The 24,798-nt window shown below is 38.9% G+C and overlaps 2 protein-coding genes across 17 annotated transcripts in view; one reads left to right on the top strand and one right to left on the bottom strand.

Moving 5' to 3' along the window:
• LOC117328295 overlaps positions 1-8,749 on the top strand; it is a 28,276-nt gene extending 19,527 nt beyond the window's left edge. Inside the window, exons 2-3 of one of the 15 annotated variants that reach the window (XR_004532965.1) lie at positions 4,864-7,333; positions 7,804-8,749. Coding sequence is in view for 1 of the 15 variants with exons in the window: in XM_033885821.1 (XP_033741712.1) it covers positions 4,874-6,187 (1,314 nt within the window). In the remaining 14 variants the exon portion in view is untranslated. Of the gene's footprint in view, positions 1-4,863 lie in introns of all 15 variants that reach the window. The other 14 variants (XR_004532952.1, XR_004532964.1, XR_004532962.1 and 11 more) reach the window with 14 other exon arrangements.
• Positions 8,750-11,502: 2,753 nt separating this feature from the next.
• Positions 11,503-24,798, bottom strand: part of LOC117328294 (DNA-directed RNA polymerase III subunit RPC2-like) — a 47,386-nt gene continuing 34,090 nt past the window's right edge. The window contains exons 24-29 of one of the 2 annotated variants that reach the window (XM_033885819.1): positions 21,482-21,530; positions 21,144-21,161; positions 17,748-17,853; positions 15,987-16,083; positions 15,670-15,867; positions 11,503-12,564 (exon numbers count right to left, since the gene is read on the bottom strand). In XM_033885819.1, the coding sequence (XP_033741710.1) occupies positions 12,342-12,564; positions 15,670-15,867; positions 15,987-16,083; positions 17,748-17,853; positions 21,144-21,161; positions 21,482-21,530 (691 nt within the window). In that variant the 3' untranslated portion in view covers positions 11,503-12,341. Of the gene's footprint in view, positions 12,565-15,669; positions 15,868-15,986; positions 16,084-17,747; positions 17,854-19,008; positions 20,337-21,143; positions 21,162-21,481; positions 21,531-24,798 lie in introns of those variants that run through there. The other variant, XM_033885820.1, reaches the window with a different exon arrangement.

Here is a 24,798-nt window from a genome sequence, read left to right as displayed (position 1 = left end):
CAAATCGACGGTTTGAACATGTTTCACAATGTTACTTGAGGCAAGTACTAAGACGTCATGGAAACCATATTCTTGTTCTGTTCTTATTCCTTTATGTTTACATTGTCATAATTCTGTTTTATACTTATTCCTTTATGTTTACACGGTTATCATTCGGTTTTAAACTTATTCCTTTATGTTTACACAGTCATCATTCTGTTTTATACTTATTCCTTTATGTTTACACGGTTATCATTCTGTTTTATACTTATTCCTTTATGTTTACACGGTTATCGTTCTGTTTTATACTTATTCCTTTATGTTTACACGGTTATCGTTCTGTTTTATACTTATTCCTTTATGTTTACACGGTCATCATTCTGTTTTATACTTATTCCTTTATGTTTACAGTTATCGTTCTGTTTTATACTTATTCCTTTATGTTTACGCGGTTATCATTCTGTTTTATACTTATTCCTTTATGTTTACGCAGTCATCATTTTGTTTTATACTTATTCCTTTATGTTTACTCGGTTATCATTCTGTTTTATACTTATTCCTTTATGTTTACACGGTTATCGTTCTGTTTTATACTTATTCCTTTATGTTTACACGGTTATCATTCTGTATTATGCTTATTCCTTTATGTTTACACGGTTATCGTTCTGTTTTATACTTATTCCTTTATGTTTACACGGTTATCGTTCTGTTTTATACTTATTCCTTTATGTTTACACGGTCATCATTCTGTTTTATACTTATTCCTTTATGTTTACACGGTCATCATTCTGTTTTATACTTATTACTTCATGTTTACACAGTCATCATTCTGTTTTATACTTATTCCTTTATGTTTACACAGTCATCATTCTGTTTTATACTTATTCCTTTATGTTTACACGGTCATCATTCTGTTTTATACTTATTCCTTTATGTTTACACAGTCATCATTCTGTTTTATACTTATTCCTTTATGTTTACACAGTCATCATTCTGTTTTATACTTATTCCTTTATGTTTACACAGTCATCATTCTGTTTTATACTTATTCCTTTATGTTTACACGGTCATCGTTCTGTTTTATACTTATTCCTTTATGTTTACTCGGTTATCATTCTGTTTTATACTTATTCCTTTATGTTTACACGGTCATCATTCTGTTTTATACTTATTCCTTTATGTTTACACAGTCATCATTCTGTTTTATACTTATTCCTTTATGTTTACACAGTCATCATTCTGTTTTATACTTATTCCTTTATGTTTACACGGTCATCATTCTGTTTTATACTTATTCCTTTATGTTTACACGGTCATCATTCTGTTTTATACTTATTCCTTTATGTTTACACGGTCATCATTCTGTTTTATACTTATTCCTTTATGTTTACACGGTTATCGTTCTGTTTTATACTTATTCCTTTATGTTTACACGGTTATCGTTCTGTTTTATACTTATTCCTTTATGTTTACACGGTTATCGTTCTGTTTTATACTTATTCCTTTATGTTTACTCGGTTATCATTCTGTTTTATACTTATTCCTTTATGTTTACACGGTTATCATTCTGTTTTATACTTATTCCTTTATGTTTACACGGTTATCGTTCTGTTTTATACTTATTCCTTTATGTTTACACGGTTATCATTCTGTTTTATACTTATTCCTTTATGTTTACTCGGTTATCATTCTGTTTTATACTTATTCCTTTATGTTTACACGGTTATCATTCTGTTTTATACTTATTCCTTTATGTTTACACAGTCATCATTCTGTTTTATACTTATTCCTTGATGTTTACACGGTCATCATTCTGTTTTATACTTATTCCTTTATGTTTACAGTCATCATTCTGTTTTATACTTATTCCTTTATGTTTACACGGTCATCATTCTGTTTTATACTGATGCATGTATCAGTTGGACATAATTCGCTCGTTTGTATTGCACAACATAGCCATGTCGGCTTGCTCACAAGAGTCTAAAGCAAACAATAGGGGCATTGGTTTTACCAGATTTGACTTAATATGTCTAAACCCTGTTTTTATTTTGACCTTGAAATTCAAATGAGCAACTTTACGGTCCTTTAATGAAATATCTATTGCAATCACGAAATACATTTTTAGCAAATAAGAACATTGCTAGGTTATAGATTTAAGGTTTTAATTCAAATCTCAATTTTTGACATTTTGTTTTATTTTGAACACCATTTTTTCCCCCCGATCAGTGTCAAAAATAAACACACACATACGACATTAGCTCGATCGGTTGAGCGTAAGACTAGTAAGCCAGAGGCCCCAGGTTCGATCCCTAGCGGAGGCAGTGATTTAAATTGAATTAATCCTGCGCTCTGTTACATATGTAAGTGAGAGAAAATACCAATCTTACATTGATCCAATAGTGGTTATCCCATGATGATACTGCACATGCTTTAAAACCAAAGCAAAAATAAACTATATCTTTATAAAGATATGAGGACTCTGGTAACCGTTAATTAGACCTACGGGCCTCATGTACTGATCAATTTAAGTCCTGGTGATATTACACGCTGCTATTGCTGACGACTATTATAATCATTGTTATTAGGAACAATAGAAATTACATTGTGTAATCGTTTTTTTTTTTTTATAACCATAGAGGTTATGTTGCTATATGTATAAACATGGCGTTTACTGGGTCGCTACATCTCCCGTCCTGCCGTCTGGTACATGATGATATATGATGCCTTTCACGTGGCCATGAGTTAGTCGTGGTGAATCAATATATAATTAGCAAAGAAGTGCTCGGCCCCGGGCCTACCGACAACGCCTCTTCATTCGCTATCACACAGCAAACTTCATTGATTTATCACCGAGGAAATTATCACAGTTGATTCAGGTCGATAGGAAAATCAACTAAAAATAGCTTATTACTGTAAAACCTACCTGTACCTGAAAAGGAGGCATAACCTCCGTGTAATAATCAAACGGTTATATTATCAACTGGAATTTTTAACAAATGCTAATTTGCATTCCAGATTTAAAGAAGTACGTTGGGGACAAATATGGTTAAAGATCCGATAAAAAAAATATTGTCTCCATATTCGTATATCGACACTTCATTTTTGTCCTACTTCCAAGGCGCATGCTGTATGCATTGCATGATCTACATGTATGCTACATCATAGTATTGTGATACTTCAGCCCTCCCATAATCCTGGGCCTTATATTGGTCAAAAATATGCTGCTATGCTACAGAAAATAATGTTTAAACTATTGCCAAGGACACACGACATGTACAGTATACTGCAACACACGCCAGACCTGTCGTGTTTAAAAGTATACTGTACCTGTCGTGTGCTACAGTATACTATACCTGTCGTGTGTTATAGTATACTGTACCTGTCGTGTGTTACAGTATACTGTACCTGTCGTGTGTTACAGTATACTGTACCTGTCGTGTGTTACAGTATACTATACCTGTCGTGTGCTACAGTATACTGTACCTGTCGTGTGTAACTGTATACTGTACCTGTCGTGTGTTATAGTATACTGTACCTGTCGTGTGTTACAGTATACTGTACCTGTCGTGTGTTACAGTATACTGTACCTGTCGTGTGTTACAGTATACTGTACCTGTCGTGTGTTACAGTATACTATACCTGTCGTGTGTTACAGTATACTGTACCTGTCGTGTGTTACAGTATACTATACCTGTCGTGTGTTACAGTATACTGTACCTGTCGTGTGTTACAGTATACTATACCTGTCGTGTGTTACAGTATACTGTACCTGTCGTGTGTTACAGTATACTGTACCTGTCGTGTGTTACAGTATACTATACCTGTCGTGTTACAATATACTATACCTGTCGTGTGTTACAGTATACTGCACCTGTCGTGTGTTACAGTATTGTACCTGTCGTGTGTTACAGTATACTGCACCTGTCGTGTGTTACAGTATACTGCACCTGTCGTGTGTTACAGTAAACTGTACCTGTCGTGTGTTACAGTATACTGTACCTGTCGTGTGTGACAGTATACTGTACCTGTCGTGTGTTACAGTAAACTGTACCTGTCGTGTGTTACAGTATACTATACCTGTCGTGTGTTACAGTAAACTGTACCTGTCGTGTGTTACAGTATACTGTACCTGTCGTGTGTTACAGTATACTGTACCTGTCGTGTGTTACAGTATACTATACCTGTCGTGTGTTACAGTATACTGTACCTGTCGTGTGTTACAGTATACTGTACCTGTCGTGTGTTACAGTATACTGTACCTGTCGAGTGTTACAGTATACTGTACCTGTCGTATGTTACAGTATACTATACCTGTCGTGTGTTACAGTATACTGTACCTGTCGTGTGTTACAGTATACTGTACCTATCGTGTGTTACAGTATACTAAACCTGTAGTGTGTTACAGTATACTATACCTGTCGTGTGTTACAGTATATTGTACCTGTCGTGTGTTACAGTATACTGTACCTGTCGTGTGTAACAGTATACTGTACCTGTCGTGTGTTACAGTATACTATACCTGTCGTGTGTTACAGTATACTGTACCTGTCGTGTGTTACTGTACCTGTCGTGTGTTACTGTACCTGTCGTGTTACAGTATACTATACCTGTCGTGTGTTACAGTATACTATACCTGTCGTGTTACAGTATACTGCACCTGTCGTGTGTTACAGTATACTGCACCTGTCGTGTGTTACATTATACTGTACATGTCGTGTGTAACAGTATACTGTACCTGTCGTGTGTTACAGTATACTGTACCTGTCGTGTGTTACAGTATACTGTACCTGTCGTGTGTTACAGTATACTATACCTGTCGTGTGTTATTGTATGCTACTGTTTTATATTATGTATTATATTACTGTTTTCGTTTGATCGTTTCAGATGCAATAGAATGTCTACTGAGAATCATCACTATAACGACCATGTAGTACGTCCGACCAAAGCACTACTTCCTGCATCTTCATCCGCCAATCTTGTTGCAGCTGGCACTTCTACCACTCCAGCTGGTTCATTGTTTTCCCAGAAGCTACACCCAAAAATACAAAAATCTACTTCACTCAAAGATCTCTTCTTCAAAAAGAGTTCCTCAGAGGCAAAGCCCGTTACTTCGTCTGCTCAGCCTAGAACTAAGATAGCAGATCTTGTTCAGAAACACCTACTTCCACTTAATTTTATCAGTTCCTTTAAAACAAACAGAAGAAATCTTCACGGAGGTTCATCCACTCAAAATCTAGTAGTTAAGGAGAGTAGTGAATCTGTAAGTGAAAAGGAGAAAACCTTCACTGCAGTGCAATATCTGTCCATACCAGACTTTACAACAGATAAATCGAATCCACAGGTCAAAGTATTTAACAAAACTGACATATTATTTACAACTTCTTTTACTCATTCCGTCGACAAGTCGAACGACTGTCAGACCTACGAAACTCAAGCAACTAAAGCTTCAAAACCGCGTCTAACGCGGAGTAAGAGTAGAAGTGCTCAGAGCTTACATAGAGTCCCGCAACTAGGCGCGATAAAACAAGTCCTCACACGGAGCTTCTCGGACGTGCCGCCTAACTCCAAACTTGCTCAAGTTCATAGCAGTAGCACCAGTTTGTCGGAACATCTCCAGTCCAGAATGTACCGGAACGACCACGTGTCACAGCTTCTGGACCATCTGTTTATAGGAAGCGTGGAGGCGGCGTATAACGAGCCGTTGCTCTGTCGACTCAAAATTGACTGTGTACTGGACATAAGTAACTGTGCCGCGGCAGACGTCCCCTCCTCAAAGAAACTCCACTGTCCCTGCATCTGCCCCGAGGAGAACCAGCATTTTCGATCCCGGCTCATAATTCAGTTGGAGGATAAAGACACGGAGGATATCGAGGCATATTTTCCGGAAATAAACAAGTTCATTGTGGCTGCAAGGCATCGCGGGAAGCGAGTGCTTGTTCATAGCTATCACGGCAAGTCACGTGCGGCAGCTGCTGCGATTCAGTACATGATGAGTCAAGAGAACTTCCTCCTGCGACAGGCGTTCAACCTAGTCAAGAATCAGCGTCCTTGTATAGATATCATCCCGGCATTCATGACCAAGTTAGAGGCTTTGGAGAGGAGGTTATTCCCGGACGCCAAGCCGTCCATCTCATTTGGTAATGAGTACCTGAACATCGCCGACCCGCAGGCCATACGATGTGCCTGGGTGGACTGTGCTGATATCTGAGTGTATCAGACCCCAACGCTGTTAGATGGTGCTCATAAAACAATGGTGTAGGGCGAATGAAGTGAAAGTTTGTTTGTGGACAATGTTAGCTAAATGTTGAAATTTTAATTATATCAATGAATCCGTCGACCCGGGAATATAGCCCTGCTTATATCTGCCTTATTTGTACTAGATTCAGACAATCGTGCCATCCGAGCCATTTTATCACTGAAGCTAGAATATGTTGTGTGTTGTGTAGATTATATATAGATGGGGATAAATTGACCCAGAATAGTCACCTGACTGGAATTCGTTTATCTGCCTAAGTAAAGGGATTTATGAAAGATATTATTTTTTACAAAATTGGAATATTCGCTGAAGGAAGGGATTTATCAAGGAGAATTTTTTCACGAGACTGGAGTATCTGCCGAAGTAAGGGATTTATCAAGATTTTTTTCACGAGACTGGAATATCTGCCGAAGCAAGGGATTTATCAAGGAGATTTTTTTACGAGACAAGAATTTCTGCCAAGTACAGGAATACATTATTTGACGACAATATGTTGTTATTTGAACATTTACTTTTGTCATTTTGTTGTGAATGTGATTTTTACAACCAAGGATTCTGTACTCTTGCCTGTGGTCGAGGATATTCTTGTAAAGGTATTGACAGCGTTATACGTGTTTCCTTAAACAAGCGGGATTCCATCACACATGGTTACAAAAAGGTTAATTAATAAGTATTAAAACACTTTGACAGACTGGCAGGTCAACTATTTCTCTAGGGGTTCTTGTGAAAAATATCTTAAACAGTGGATATATTTATCTTTGGCCGCTTTCGAACGACGGCAAAACGAGTTGTAATACATCCTGGTACAAGTAACATTAATGTTATTACCACATTTAGTGAAGGCTACATACATAACATTGTTGAACTTATTAACGATATAAATTTGCTTATTGATGGTAACGTTTAAGTAAAAAAAATGTTACAAGCACAAGCTGTGTCAAAATAACATTTCAAAACATCTTTAGTACATATTGTACGAATAGAAACTCGATATGTATGATGTATACTGTATAGCAAGTTGTACAAATGTATGAATAGGTGATTTACTATGTATAGGTGACCGTTATAAATGTCAGACTCCAGACTTACTATGTATAGGTGACCGTTATACTCAATGTCAGACTCCAGACTTACTAAGTATAGGTGACCGTTATACTCAATGTCAGACTCCAGACGTATGTTTAGGTGACCGTTATACTCAATGTCAGACTCAAGACGTATATATAGGTGACCGTTATACTCAATGTCAGACTCCAGACTTACTATGTAAGGTGACCGTTATACTCAATGTCAGACTCCAGACTTACGATGTATAGGTGACCGTTATACTCAATGTCAGACTCGACTTACTGTGTATAGGTGACCGTTATACTCAATGTCAGACTCCAGACTTACTATGTACAGGTGACCGTTATACTCAATGTCAGACTCCAGACTTACTATGTATAGGTGACTGTTATAAATGTCAGACTCCAGACTTACTATGTATAGGTGACTGTTATAAATGTCAGACTCCAGACTTACTATGTATAGGTGACCGTTATACTCAATGTCAGACTCCAGACTAGGTGACCGTTATACTCAATGTCAGACTCCAGACTTACTCTGTATAGGTGACCGTTATACTCAATGTCAGACTCCAGACTTACTATGTATAGGTGACCGTTATACTCAATGTCAGACTTCAGACTTACTATGTATAGGTGACCGTTATACTCAATGTCAGACTCCAGACTTACTATGTATAGGTGACCGTTATACTCAATGTCAGACTCCAGACTTACTATGTATAGGTGACCGTTATACTCAATGGCATACTCTAGACGTACTATGTTTAGGTGACCGTTGTACTCAATGTCAGACTCCAGACTTACTATGTATAGGTGACCGTTATACTCAATGTCATACGCCAGACTTACTATGTATGGTAACCGTTATACTCAATGTCAGACTCCAGACTTACTATGTATAGGTGACCGTTATACTCAATGGCAGACTCTAGACGTACTATGTATAGGTGACCGTTGTACTCAATGTCAGACTCCAGACTTACTATGTATAGGTGACCGTTATACTCAATGTCATACGCCAGACTTACTATGTATGGTAACCGTTATACTCAATGTCAGACTTCAGACTTACTATGTATAGGTGACCGTTATAATCAATGTCAGACTCCAGACTTACTATGTATAGGTGACTGTTATAAATGTCAGACTCCAGATATGGTGGGTCGAGAGTTTAAATCATTTGTCTGTTTCGTGTGTGTGTGTTTTTTTTTCCTCTTGAACTGTCAGTAAATATAATCTATGTACCTTGTATATCTATGTTTGTACTAGTCACTCAATACACCCCTCAGACAAATTGTAAAGACGAAGTCTTTTCATGACCTATACACTTTTTATTAGGGTACTTCTGTCACATATTCTGGTGTTACAAAAAGTAGTATATAACATGCAGTTATTTTCATATAAAAATATACTTAAGATGATGAAGATTAAAATTTTGGACATTGCCAAGTGTTTCTTTTTTTATGAAGAGCTCTCCACCAGTATTCCTTTAGACCTATGGTAACACGTGAAAACTTAGGTAATTTATTCGTCAGTGATCAGGTTAGGTAGGTTACTCGTCAATTATTCATTTTCACCACTCATTTTGATCAGGTTAGGTAGGTTACTTAAGAAATAATTAACGACGATTCGTGTATTGTTGCAGGATATACAACGAGGACAAGGATGTTTTGCAATTAGATTAATAACGAAGGCCTCAGGCCTAAGTTATTAATTAAAATTGCAAAATATCCTTGTCCTCGTTGTATATCCTGCAACAATACACGAGTCAAAGTTGATTATTTCTATTCTACCATGAACTGTTTAGTTCCGAGCTCTACCTCTTCCTAATAGAAAAACGGCAAAGAACATACATGAAGAAACCCCGGGAAATGTGTCGCTACATGGCTGTTACAATTCACAGGAACGATAAGGCGCGCGTGCTAATGAATATTCAAAAGCTGACGTCAATCCCAAGACGAAAACTCTCAATCCGCCTTTTTACCGTGAAAGACACAATGAGAAAGACGTGCGAATTCATCCCCTAACACGTTATTGTAATCGACGCTTTACACGTCCTATTAAAGGTCCATGTTTTGTTAAACAAAATTTCGGAGAGATTTGATAAATTTCTCCGTTGTAAAATACACGATCTCCGACGTTCAAACGTTTTGGCGCCGCAATGATTGTTTGCAAATGCACGAATTTGGAGGGGAAAGGTTGTAACAGCCGTGTCTCACGAGCGTGTATTATTTACACGAGAGTGGATTACTGGCAAATAATACACGGTTTTAAACCAATCAAAACTGGCGTTGTATAGCAAACGTGGTAGAATCGTCAATAATTCATTGTCATCACTCATCACTTTAGGTAGGTTTCTCGTCATGGATTCATTTTCATGATACATTTTATAGAACATCCGTAATTTGTTTCCTCCAATGCAGTAATATGAACGTTTATCTACTTCCTATTGTTTCCACTAAGTAAAGTTATTTACATCTTTATCGACTCCATATTGTGTCCACCCAGTAAATAGTACTACAACCCGTTATTGATTAATAATTGTCTTTAATAGTTGTTGACAAACATATTGTAACACTTAATTTTATCCGTTAACTTAATAGAATATGCTTACTCCTTCAATCAAAATTCCCCATATATATACTTGCTTCCACATAAGGATAAAGTTATACCTGCTGGATTAATTTGCTATGTACACACTACAGTCGTGATTATATATCTATAAATATCTTCCATTATGTAACTGTTATCCAGTTTGACAACAGACGGTTTCCTTGAAGTAAGACGTGTATATGATTAATTAGTTTGCTTTATTGATCAGTTCAGTCCTGGCCATCAGCGGTATTCTTGAACAGTGTAAGATATCGTTTCCTCCAGCATCGAAACGCCAAGTATTTTTTTTCTTAATCGGTATTATATACCCCTTCCATGGGTATTTTTTATGGACATCCTTTGATGAACTTACCTATAGTGACTCATTATCTGATTATAAAGAGGCGGCGGTTAGTCCTTCTGATCATACCTACTAAACAGAGGCGGTAGTTAGTCCTTTTGATCATACCTAATAAACAGAGGCGGTGGTTAATCCTTTTGATCATACCTAATAAACAGAGGCGGTGGTTAATCCTTTTGATCATACACAATAAACAGAGGCGGTGGTTAATCCTTTTGATCATACCTAATATAAACAGTGGCGGTAGTTAGTCCTTTTGATCATACCTAATCAACAGAGGCGGTAGTTAGTCCTTTTGATCATACCTAATCAACAGAGGTGATGGTTAGTCCTTTTGATCATACCTAATCAACAGAGGCGGTGGTTAGTCCTTTTGATCATACCTAATCAACAGAGGTGATGGTTAGTCCTTTTGACCATACCTAATAAACAGAGGCGGTGGTTAGTCCTTTTGATCATACCTAATCAACAGAGGCGGTGGTTAGTCCTTTTGATCATACCTAATAAACAGAGGCGGTGGTTAATCCTTTTGATAATACCTGTTAACAGAGGCTGTCATATGAGTATGGGTGTCAAGGAGACACCAACAGTCAGGGTCATATGAGTAGGGGTGTCAAGGAGACACCGACAGCCGGGATCATATGAGGACGGCTGTCAAGGAGACACCAACAGCCAGGGTGTCTGAAACACAGAGCCTGGACCTCAGATAATATGATAATTATCTTCGGAGTTACTCATAGAATAATTCATGAAGCACAAGTCATGTACTTGGTCATGTTGTTGCCTGGTAAATGAGGTTGTCGTCAATCTCGGGTATCAAGGGCATCAAATGGTCAAAGATACATCAGAGTGTTCTCCTTGGTACTGGCTAATACTTGACAGGAGTTGGATACACACTAATACTTGACAGGAGTTGGATACACACTAATACTTGACAGGAGTTGGATACACACTAATACTTGACAGGAGTTGGATACACACCGTGATATACACTAATACTTGACAGGAGTTGGATACACACTAATACTTGACAGGAGTTGGATACACACTAATACTTGACAGGAGTTGGATACACACTAATACTTGACAGGAGTTGGATACACACTATCGTGATATAGTTTATATGGGATCTAGATGTTAATACTCTAAAACAAATGAGCACGTTTATTAAGTATTTAACAAAATGATGAAAAAGGATATGCAAGGTGCAAGAAGTGTTGTATCGAAAAACTCAGCACAAAGCACTTTGTCAACAGCAGTTTTATTTGTCAAAAAAATAAGTTTCACATCTCTCTGTTTCATTTTTCCTATCACTCAACAGTGCACCATACACCAATCTATCACATTACAAAGCTCTCTCTCTATGGTTATCACTCATACCAAGGGGATATCATACCGGATACCCAGGGGATATCATACCGGATACCCAGGGGATATCATACCCGATACCCAGGGGATATCATACCGGATACCCAGGGGATATCATACCGGATACCCAGGGGATATCATACCTGATACCCAGGGGATATCATACCGGATACCCAGGGGATATCATACCGTATACCAAGGGGATATCATACCGGATACCAAGGGGATATCATACCGGATACCCAGGGGATATCATACCGGATACCCAGGGGATATCATACCGGATACCAAGGGGATATCATACCGGATACCCAGGGGATATCATACCGGATACCCAGGGGATATCATACCGGATACCAAGGGGATATCATACCGGATACCCAGGGCGGTACACCCTACTGAACTGTTTTCACTCTGTATACCTGGTCATCATACTGATTCCATACCAAAGATGAAAAGTCGTTAACTTCAATGTAAACTACTCTATAAGAGCACTTTTTTACAATAGTAATTTCATCTCCCTTATAACACATCTCCCCATTTCTTGTCTGCCCTATAAGAGCACAATTTCACAATAATTTATATACCTCCCTTATACCACGTCTCCCCATTTGGGGTTTTGCCCTGTTTGTTGTCCTTCGATATGGGCGACCTTTGATAACTTGGAGGGCGAGATCTTTTTCCATTTAGGAGAGCCGTATGATCCTCACACAGGCTATACCTGGTTGTACCGTTTCAGGGAGAGTCTGGGCGCTATGTTCATGGACTGTAGCTCCTGGAACAGGAGTTTACATGCGTACGGGATCTTGAGTGTTGACACATGACGTGAGGACTTGCAGAATTGACACCAGCCAGAGTATCCCAGAAGGCCACACTCACCACAAACATCCACCTTAAACTCGTCACTGGAGATCATCAGTCGCTCTAACAGTAACATGCTGAAACGAAATCACCGACATATGTAAGCAAATAAATATCTCTTAGTCATGTTTGTTTGAACAAAGATGCTGATTTACACATGTTTAAATAAAGATCTCTGACTTAAACATGTTTAAACATGCTTAAACATGAAAATTTTATTCTCTGAAACAAAGTCTTAACCTGCAAAGATCTCTTTAAGACTGGTTTAAACATAAATGTCACTGGATATCATCAGTCATTCCAACAAGAGGATGTTTAACAAACCAGTGATACATGTGAATCAAACAGAATATGTTCACTCCCTATATATATACCTGGCACTTTAACAGGATTTTACCTTACATTAACACAGTAGTATGTAACATCCTCATAGAAAATGCAGTTATATGATTTGAAATTCATATACAGCTGCAATTAGTGGAACAATAATTATGTTTTACTGTAACAGGTATTATATAATAATTGTACACATATTACACACCTATCTTACCTCCCACAGCTGTGAAAATTACACAATTTAAAAGTTAGTTATACGTATACAACAGGATGTTAGATAAGTTAATGACAGAATCCTTAATCCCTTAACTGTCACCATAACACGATCCTTTTGTCAACTCATTTCTGATTTTTAAATATTGTTCGATGCATAGCAGGAAACCAAAACAACATGTTATACATACCAAACAGGACATACCGGACAAATACTACCACATGTGATACATACCAAATAAATAATATTAACGAGCTATGAGAACTTATTTTGGGTGTCTTTGCAGAAAAGCCTATATAATTACAGTAGAGGATAGATACTTATAGAAAACAAATAGTATGTGTTTAACTCTAACTAATCAATTTATTTCTTCCTATTAATTTTGAAAATCAAATTGATTATTCAATAAGAGTATAAACAAAGATCTGACATCATCTAGCCCTAATACCACAGGTGCCTGACTCGTTTTTATAAAATAATAACATATAGAGTACATATAAATGAGAAAGGTTCTGAACTCCCCCAGGCTTGAAATCTGATGTATTTATTTCTAAGTACCGTAGCTTCGGTTGTATTGGGTGGATTTTTTCGAAGTAGGACTTAAATTGAAGAGAAATGGTCAATCTTTAAAATAAGCCATAACATGTTGTCGATTTCTCGATATTAGTTTACGAAATCGGGCGTGAAACTTCAAAATCCCCTCGATTTTGTTTAGTCGGACAAGTTGACGTAACGGGGTCACCACACTTTGACTCTATTGGACATAGCTTTAAATACGAAGTCCACGTGTTAATCACGAGGTACGCTTCATCAGATCACCGAATACAACTATTACATACACTTACTTTATGTATACGAGCACCCTATCGACGGCCCCGGGACTTTTTATGCATACTGATAGCAGATTTTCCACTTGAGTAGCCATGTTGTGTCAGCCGCGGTAAATTTGAACAAGCATTCTGATTGGTTATAGAAAATGTGTTGAACCAATCAGAATGCTTGTTCAAATTTACCGCGGCTGACACAACATGGCTACTCAAGTGGAAAATCTGCTATCAGTATGCATAAAAAGTCCCGGGGCCGTCGATAGGGTGCTCGTATACATAAAGTAAGTGTATGTAATAGTTGTATTCGGTGATCTGATGAAGCGTACCTCGTGATTAACACGTGGACTTCGTATTTAAAGCTATGTCCAATAGAGTCAAAGTGTGGTGACCCCGTTACGTCAACTTGTCCGACTAAACAAAATCGAGGGGATTTTGAAGTTTCACGCCCGATTTCGTAAACTAATATCGAGAAATCGACAACATGTTATGGCTTATTTTAAAGATTGACCATTTCTCTTCAATTTAAGTCCTACTTCGAAAAAATCCACCCAATACAACCGAAGCTACGGTACTTAGAAATAAATACATCAGATTTCAAGCCTGGGGGAGTTCAGAACCTTTCTCATTTATATGTACTCTATATGTTATTATTTTATAAAAACGAGTCAGGCACCTGTGCTAATACCAATGACAATGTCTCCTTTCCTGACCCCAAAACCACGGACAATGTCTCCTTTCCTGACCCCAAAACCACTGACAATGTCTCCTTACCTGGCCCCAAAACCACTGACAATGTCTTCTTACCTGACACCAAAACCACCGAGTGTCTCCTTACCTAGCCCCAAAACCACTGACAATGTATCCTTACCTGGCCCCAAAACCACTGACAGTGTCTCCTTACCTGACCCTTATACCACTGACAATGTCTCCTTACCCGACACCAAAACCACGGACAATGTCTCCTTACCTGGCCCCAAAACCACGGACAATGTCTCCTTACCTGGCCCCAAAACCACTGACAATGTCTCCTTACCTGACATCAAAACCACTGACAATGTCTCCTTACCTGGCCCTAATACCACTGACAATGTCTCCTTACCTGGCCCCAAAACCATGGACAAAGTCTCCTTACCTGACACCAAAACCACTGACAATGTCTCCTTACCTGACACCAAAACCACTGACAATGTCTCCTTACCTGACCCTAATACCACTGACAATGTCTCCTTACCTGGCCCTTATACCACTGACAATGTCTCCTTACCTGGCCCTAATACCACTGACAATGTCTCCTTACCTGGCCCTAATACCACTGACAATGTCTCCTTACCTGGCCCTAATACCACTGACAATGTCTCCTTACCTGACCCTAATACCACTGACAATGTCTCCTTACCTGACCCTAATACCACTGACAATGTCTCCTTACCTGGCCCTTATATATAAAACCACTGACAATGTCTCCTTACATCTGTACCTGGCCCCAAAATCACTGACAATGTCTCCTTACCTGGCCCTAAAACCACTGACAATGTCTCCTTACCTGGCCCCAAAACCACTGACAGTCTCCTTACCTGGCCCTTATACCACTGACAATGTCTCCTTACCTGGCACTAATACCACTGACAATATCTCCTTACCTGGCACGAATACCACTGACAATGTCTCCTTACCTGACCCTAATACCACTGACAATGTCTCCTTACCTGACCCTTATACCACTGACAATGTCTCCTTACCTGGCACTAATACCACTGACAATGTCTCCTTACCTGGCGCCAAAACCACTGACAATGTCTCCTTACCTGGCGCCATATCCAATGAGACAGTCACGCTCCATTTCCCCGAGTCTGAGACCTCCGTCGCGTGAACGACCCTCTGTGGGCTGACGTGTGAGGACTGCGCGTGGTCCTTTGGCACGAGCATGCATCTTATCCATTACCATGTGTTTTAACTTCTGGTAGTAGATTGGGCCAAAGTATATGTACGCTGACAGAGGCTCACTGTAAAAACAGTCATGTTTTTGCTGCAGGGTTTTGCTTTTTCTTCAAAAGAATACATCTTTAAGTAACAAAAATCCACAAAAATTGGCAAAACATACACAGGAATTCGTAATACCTACCCGGTGATACCAGAGGTGACATAGTCTTTACCGAGGTAGTTGAAGCCATGACGGATGAGGTCAGCAGACAAGTCCTCTACTTTGTCTCCACTGAAGGCTGTCAGAGTACATCAAAGGTAAGATAAACTAGAACTGTCGCCAGAATGGCTGACTAATACCCCCGCAATCTGCACGAGTCAATGTTGAATTGGAACTGTTTAGGAGGAGTTGTCCGGACAAACTTAAAGTTATGGTTCTTATCAGAAAACCTGTTTATAGTGACCAGTTGCCATAGCAACCATAATTTTGAAAGAAAAGAAAGTGACATGCACATCTACACATGGTCCTCTATATTTGTGTGAAGTTTCATCGGAATTGGCCCATCGGTTTAGGAGGAGTTGTCCGGACAAAATGCGTCTACAGACAGATGGACGGACGGACAACCTGATTCCAGTATACCCCCCTAACTTCGTTGCGGGGGTATAATGATGGTGCCAGGTAGTACATACCAAACATGACATACAGAACAACTACTACCACAAGTCATACATACCAAACATGACATACAGGACAAATACTACCACATGTCATACATACCAAACATGACATACAGGACAAATACTACCACATGTCATACATACCAAACACGGCATACAGGACAAATACTACCACATGTCATACATACCAAACACGGCATACAGGACAAATACTACCACACAACAACTCAAACATGTCATACATACCAAACATGACATACAGGACAAATACTAACACATGTCATACATACCAAACAGGACATACAGGACAAATACTAATACACGTCATACATACCAAACATGACATACAGGACAAATACTACCACACGACAACTCAAACATGTCATACATACCAAACATGACATACAGGACAAATACTACCACATGTCATACATACCAAACATGACATACAGGACAAATACTACCACATGTCATACATACCAAACATGACATACAGGACAAATACTACCACATGTCATACATACCAAACATGGCATACAGGACAAATACTACCACATGTCATACATACCAAACATGACATACAGGACAAATACTACCACATGTCATACATACCAAACATGGCATACAGGACAAATACTACCACATGTCATACATACCAAACATGACATACAGGACAAATACTACCACATGTCATACATACCAAACATGACATACAGGACAAATACTACCACATGTCATACATACCAAACACGGCATACAGGACAAATACTACCACATGTCATACATACCAAACAAGGCATACAGGACAAATACTACCACATGTCATACATACCAAACATGACATACAGGACAAATACTACCACATGTCATACATACCAAACATGGCATACAGGACAAATACTACCACATGTCATACATACCAAACATGACATACAGGACAAATACTACCACATGTCATACATACCAAACACGACATACAGGACAAATACTACCACATGTCATACATACCAAACACGGCATACAGGACAAATACTACCACACGACAACTCAAACATGTCATACATACCAAACATGACATACAGGACAAATACTACCACACGACAACTCCAATTTAACTAGGAAAGGAACGATGATTACAAACCAAATTTTAGGAAGCTTAGTTTGATTATTAAAAGCAATCTAATCATTGATACACTAGTAACACCAAAAGATGTAGTTTCTGACGATTACAATGAATATCCTGATCAAGATCCTAATACATGTTATCTCATTATGTATTTCTTACCTGTGCCGTAGTGAAACTTGCCGTCTAAGACACCAGCCTTGCTACCCAGTAATTCCATTAGTTTCCCTACCGTCATTCTGGAGGGGTACCCATGGGGGTTCATTATCTGAGGACAGCAAGTAAATAAAGAGTTGGAGGGGTACCCATGGGGGGTTCATTATCTGAGGACAGCAAGTAAATAAATAGTTGGAGGGGTACCCATGGGGGTTCATTATCTGAGGACAGCAAGTAAATAAAGAGTTGGAGGGGTACCCATGGGGGTTCATTATCTGAGGACAGCAAGTAAATAGAGAGTTGGAGGGGTACCCATGGGGGTTCATTATCTGAGGACAGCAAGTAAATAGAGAGTTGGAGGGGTACCCATGGGGGTTCATTATCTGAGGACAGCAAGTAAATAGAGAGTTGGAGGGGTGTCCATGGGGGTTCATTATCTGAGGACAGCAAGTATATAGAGAGTTGGAGGGGTACCCATGGGGGTTCATTATCTGAGGACAGCAAGTAAATAGAGAGTTGGAGGGGTACCCATGGGGGTTCATTATCTGAGGACAGCAAGTAAATAGAGAGTTGGAGGGGTACCCATGGGGGTTCATTATCTGAGGCCAGTAAGTAAATAAAGAGTTGGAGGGGTACCCATGGGGGTTCATTATCTGAGGACAGCAAGTAAATAGAGAGTTGGAGGGGTATCCATGGGGGTTCATTATCTGAGGACAGCAAGTAAATAAAGAGTTGGAGGGGTACCCATGGGGGTTCATTATCTGAGGACAGCAAGTAAATAGAGAGTTGGAGGGGTATCCATGGGGGTTCATTATCTGAGGACAGCAAGTAAATAGAGAGTTGGAGGGGTATCCATGGGGGTTCATTATCTGAGAACAGCAAGTAAATAAAGAGTTGGAGGGGTATCCATGGGGGTTCATTATCTGAGGACAGCAAGTAAATAAAGAGTTGGAGGGGTATCCATGGGGGTTCACTATCTGAGGACAGCAAGTAAATAAAGAGTTGGAGGGGTACCCATGGGGGTTCATTATCTGAGGACAGCATGTAAATACAGAGTTGGAGGGGTACCCATGGGGGTTCATTATCTGAGGACAGCAAGTAAATAGAGAGTTGGAGGGGTACCCATAGGGGTTCATTATCTGAGGACAGCAAGTAAATAGAGAGTTGGAGGGGTACCCATGGGGGTTCATTATCTGAGGACAGCAAGTAAATAGAGAGTTGGAGGGGTGTCCATGGGGGTTCATTAATCTGAGGACAGCAAGTAAATAGAGAGTTGGAGGGGTGTCCATGGGGGTTCATTATCTGAGGACAGCAAGTAAATAGAGAGTTGGAGGGGTACCCATGGGGGTTCATTATCTGAGGACAGCAAGTAAATAGAGAGTTGGAGGGGTACCCATGGGGGTTCATTATCTGAGGCCAGCAAGTAAATAAAGAGTTGGAGGGGTACCCATGGGGGTTCTTTTCTGAGGACAGCAAGTAAATAGAGAGTTGGAGGGGTACCCATGGGGGTTCACTATCTGAGGACAGCAAGTAAATAAAGAGTTGGAGGGGTACCCATGGGGGTTCATTATCTGAGGACAGCAAGTAAATAGAGAGTTGGAGGGGTACCCATGGGGGTTCACTATCTGAGGACAGCAAATAAATAAAGAGTTGGAGGGTACCCATGGGGGTTCACTATCTGAGGACAGCAAGTAAATAAAGAGTTGGAGGGGTACCCATGGGGGTTCATTATCTGAGGACAGCAAGTAAATAGAGAGTTGGAGGGGTATCCATGGGGGTTCATTATCTGAGGACAGCAAGTAAATAGAGAGTTGGAGGGGTACCCATGGGGGTTCATTATCTGAGGACAGCAAGTAAATAAAGAGTTGGAGGGGTACCCATGGGGGTTCATTATCTGAGGACAGCAAGTAAATAGAGAGTTGGAGGGGTACCCATGGGGGTTCATTATCTGAGGACAGCAAGTAAATAAAGAGTTGGAGGGGTACCCATGGGGGTTCATTATCTGAGGACAGCAAGTAAATAAAGAGTTGAAGGGGTACCCATGGGGTTCATTATCTGAGGACAGCAAGTAAATAGAGAGTTGGAGGGGTACCCCTGGGGGTTTACTATCTGAGGACTGCAAGTAAATAGAGAGTTGGAGGGGTACCCCTGGGGGTTCACTATCTGAGGACTGCAAGTAAATAAAGAGTAGGAGGGGTGTCCATGGGGGTTCATTATCTGAGGACAGCAAGTAAATAAAGAGTTGGAGGGGTACCCATGGGGGTTCATTATCTGAGGACAGCAAGTAAATAGACAGTTGGAGGGGTACCCATGGGGGTTCATTATGTGAGGACAGCAAGTAAATAGAGAGTTGGAGGGGTACCCCTGGGGGTTCATTATCTGAGGACAGCAAGTAAATAGAGAGTTGGAGGGGTACCCCTGGGGGTTTACTATCTGAGGACTGCAAGTAAATAAAGAGTAGGAGGGGTATCCATGGGGGTTCATTATCTGAGGACAGCAAGTAAATAAAGAGTTGGAGGGGTACCCATGGGGGTTCATTATCTGAGGACAGCAAGTAAATAGAGAGTTGGAGGGGTACCCATGGGGGTTCATTATCTGAGGACAGCAAGTAAATAGAGAGTTGGAGGGGTATCCATGGGGGTTCACTATCTGAGGACAGCTAGTAAATAAAGAGTTGGAGGGGTATCCATGGGGGTTCACTATCTGAGGACAGCAAGTAAATAAGGAGTTTCTCGTTGTGTAGGGTTTGACAATATTTTATACTCCTCCAACTCATTGGAGTTATCTCCCCTTCACCAAACTCTATATTAATTGTTTCCTTATTGTCTCTTTCAAACTATTTTGGGCAAAACTTATAGATAACCTTGGATCCTAACATCCATACATGCCATACTTCAGGAGACCAATAAGGGAGATGGATGATTATTTTAAGGGAGTTTTGTCTAAAAAAGCGAGATTTGTGCACAACATAAATATCAACATATTACCTCAATTTTAAATATTTGTCTGGAACATGTCATTTATTTGTCTCTCATACATGTAACTTATATGTACTGGTAGATGTGTCAACAGGGGACATTAATACAATTTAATAGGATTATTTCATTATTCATGTCCAACAGAGTGATTATATTTGAGTTCAAATTAATCCAATAATTTGACATGTCTCTGTAACAATAGGTAAAAAGACTGATAATGACATGAGTTCAAATTATTCCAATAGTCGACATGTCTCTGTAACAATAGGTAAAAAGGCTGATAATGACAATCATAATACGTAGACAATGGACAGAATATAATGTGAAGTGGAGGTTTGAATGTATGGTCAGGCACTAAATCTGTTGGCTGTGTTATCCTATCTAGTGAGATCATCATGGCACTAGAAACTAAAATAATACTCACAATATCTGGGCAGATTCCCTGAAATACAAAGAAGGGATTAGTAGGGATCAAGTAGGGATTTGAAGGAAATGTTGACGGATGCCGGACACAGCACCACGGCTCACTGGCCTTTCAGGTCAGGTGAGCTAAACGAAAGGAATTATTACTAACTTTTTAAGGAACCATCATGAAAAATGGAAACTTCTAATCAGGATTTCATGAATTGAAGTTATTTTCCAGGCAATTCTATAACCTTTTTATTGACTAGGACTCAAGATTAAAGCTAACCAGTATCTTGAAAGGCTTCACAATAATTTCAAACTGAACAGATTTTCAGTGATCAAGTTGTAGTGACTTACCAGGTCTGTAAAAGGCATGTCCTCCTGGGGAACAATCAGTCCACACACACTGAAATAACCAAACATACATCTACATCTTCTGTACCAAACATACATCTACATCTTCTGTACCAAACATACATCTACAGCTTCTGTACCAAACATACATCTACATCTTCTGTACCAAACATACATCTACATCTTCTGTACCAAACATACATCTACATCTTCTGTACCAAACATACATCTACATCTTCTGTACCAAACATACATCTACATCTTCTGTACCAAACATACATCTACATCTTCTGTACCAAACATACATCTACATCTTCTGTACCAAACATACATCTACATCTTCTGTACCAAACATACATCTACATCTTCTGTACCAAACATACATCTACATCTTCTGTACCAAACATACATCTACATCTTCTGTACCAAACATACATCTACATCTTCTGTACCAAACATACATCTACATCTTCTGTACCAAACATACATCTACATCTTCTGTACCAAACATACATCTACATCTTCTGTACCAAACATACATCTACATCTTCTGTACCAAACATACATCTACATCTTCTGTACCAAACATACATCTACATCTTCTGTACCAAACACACATCTACATCTTCTGTACCAAACATACATCTACATCTTCTGTACCAAACATACATCTACATCTTCTGTACCAAACATACATCTACATCTTCTGTACCAAACATACATCTACATCTTCTGTACCAAACATACATCTACATCTTCTGTACCAAACACACATCTACATCTTCTGTACCAAACATACATCTACATCTTCTGTACCAAACATACATCTACAGCTTCTGTACCAACATACATCTACATCTTCTGTACCAAACATACATCTACATCTTCTGTACCAAACATACATCTACATCTTCTGTACCAAACATACATCTACAGCTTCTGTACCAAACATACATCTACATCTTCTGTACCAAACATACATCTACATCTTCTGTACCAAACATACATCTACATCTTCTGTACCAAACATACATCTACATCTTCTGTACCAAACATACATCTACATCTTCTGTACCAAACATACATCTACAGCTTCTGTACCAAACATACATCTACATCTTCTGTACCAAACATACATCTACATCTTCTGTACCAAACATACATCTACATCTTCTGTACCAAACATACATCTACAGCTTCTGTACCAAACATACATCTACATCTTCTGTACCAAACATACATCTACATCTTCTGTACCAAACATACATCTACATCTTCTGTACCAAACATACATCTACATCTTCTGTACCAAACATACATCTACAGCTTCTGTACCAAACACATCTACATTCTGTACCAAACATACTCTACATCTTCTGTACCAAACATACATCTACATCTTCTGTACCAACATACATCTACATCTTCTGTACCAAACATACATCTACAGCTTCTGTACCAAACATACATCTACATCTTCTGTACCAAACACACATCTACATCTTCTGTACCAAACACACATCTACATCTTCTGTACCAAACATACATCTACAGCTTCTGTACCAAACATACATCTACATCTTCTGTACCAAACATACATCTACATCTTCTGTACCAAACATACATCTACAGCTTCTGTACCAAACATACATCTACAGCTTCTGTACCAAACATACATCTACATCTTCTGTACCAAACATACATCTACATCTTCTGTACCAAACATACATCTACAGCTTCTGTACCAAACATACATCTACAGCTTCTGTACCAAACATACATCTACAGCTTCTGTACCAAACACACACCTACATCTTCTGTACCAAACACACATCTACATCTTCTGTACCAAACATACATCTACAGCTTCTGTACCAAACATACATCTACAGCTTCTGTACCAAACATACATCTACATCTTCTGTACCAAACATACATCTACATCTTCTGTACCAAACACACATCTACATCTTCTGTACCGAACATACATCTACATCTTCTGTACCAAACACACATCTACATCTTCTGTACCAAACACACATCTACATCTTCTGTACCAAACATACATCTACATCTTCTGTACCAAACATACATCTACAGATACCAAACATACATCTACATCTTCTGTACCAAACATACATCTACATCTTCTGTACCAAACATACATCTACAGATACCAAACATACATCTACATCTTCTGTACCAAACATACATCTACAGATACCAAACATACATCTACATCTTCTGTACCAAACATACATCTACATCTTCTGTACCAAACATACATCTACATCTTCTGTACCAAACATACATCTACATCTTCTGTACCAAACATACATCTACATCTTCTGTACCAAACATACATCTACATCTTCTGTACCAAACATACATCTACATCTTCTGTACCAAACATACATCTACATCTTCTGTACCAAACATACATCTACAGCTTCTGTACCAAACATACATCTACAGCTTCTGTACCAAACATACATCTACATCTTCTGTACCAAACATACATCTACATCTTCTGTACCAAACATACATCTACATCTTCTGTACCAAACATACATCTACATCTTCTGTACCAAACATACATCTACATCTTCTGTACCAAACACACATCTACATCTTCTGTACCAAACATACATCTACATCTTCTGTACCAAACATACATCTACATCTTCTGTACCAAACATACATCTACATCTTCTGTACCAAACATACATCTACATCTTCTGTACCAAACATACATCTACATCTTCTGTACCAAACATACATCTACATCTTCTGTACCAAACATACATCTACATCTTCTGTACCAAACATACATCTACATCTTCTGTACCAAACATACATCTACATCTTCTGTACCAAACATACATCTACATCTTCTGTACCAAACATACATCTACATCTTCTGTACCAAACATACATCTACATCTTCTGTACCAAACATACATCTACATCTTCTGTACCAAACATACATCTACATCTTCTGTACAAACATACATCTACATCTTCTGTACCAAACATACATCTACATCTTCTGTACCAAACACACATCTACATCTTCTGTACCAAACATACATCTACATCTTCTGTACCAAACATACATCTACATCTTCTGTACCAAACATACATCTACATCTTCTGTACCAAACATACATCTACATCTTCTGTACCAAACATACATCTACATCTTCTGTACCAAACATACATCTACAGCTTCTGTACCAAACATACATCTACATCTTCTGTACCAAACATACATCTACAGATACCAAACATACATCTACATCTTCTGTACCAAACATACA

This window comes from Pecten maximus, chromosome 5, assembly GCF_902652985.1.
Source record: "Pecten maximus chromosome 5, xPecMax1.1, whole genome shotgun sequence".
NCBI classification, from domain to species: Eukaryota; Metazoa; Mollusca; class Bivalvia; order Pectinida; family Pectinidae; genus Pecten; species Pecten maximus.
The sequence above is the reverse complement of the archived record's forward strand: the minus strand, read 5'-3'. Positions and strand labels throughout refer to the sequence as shown.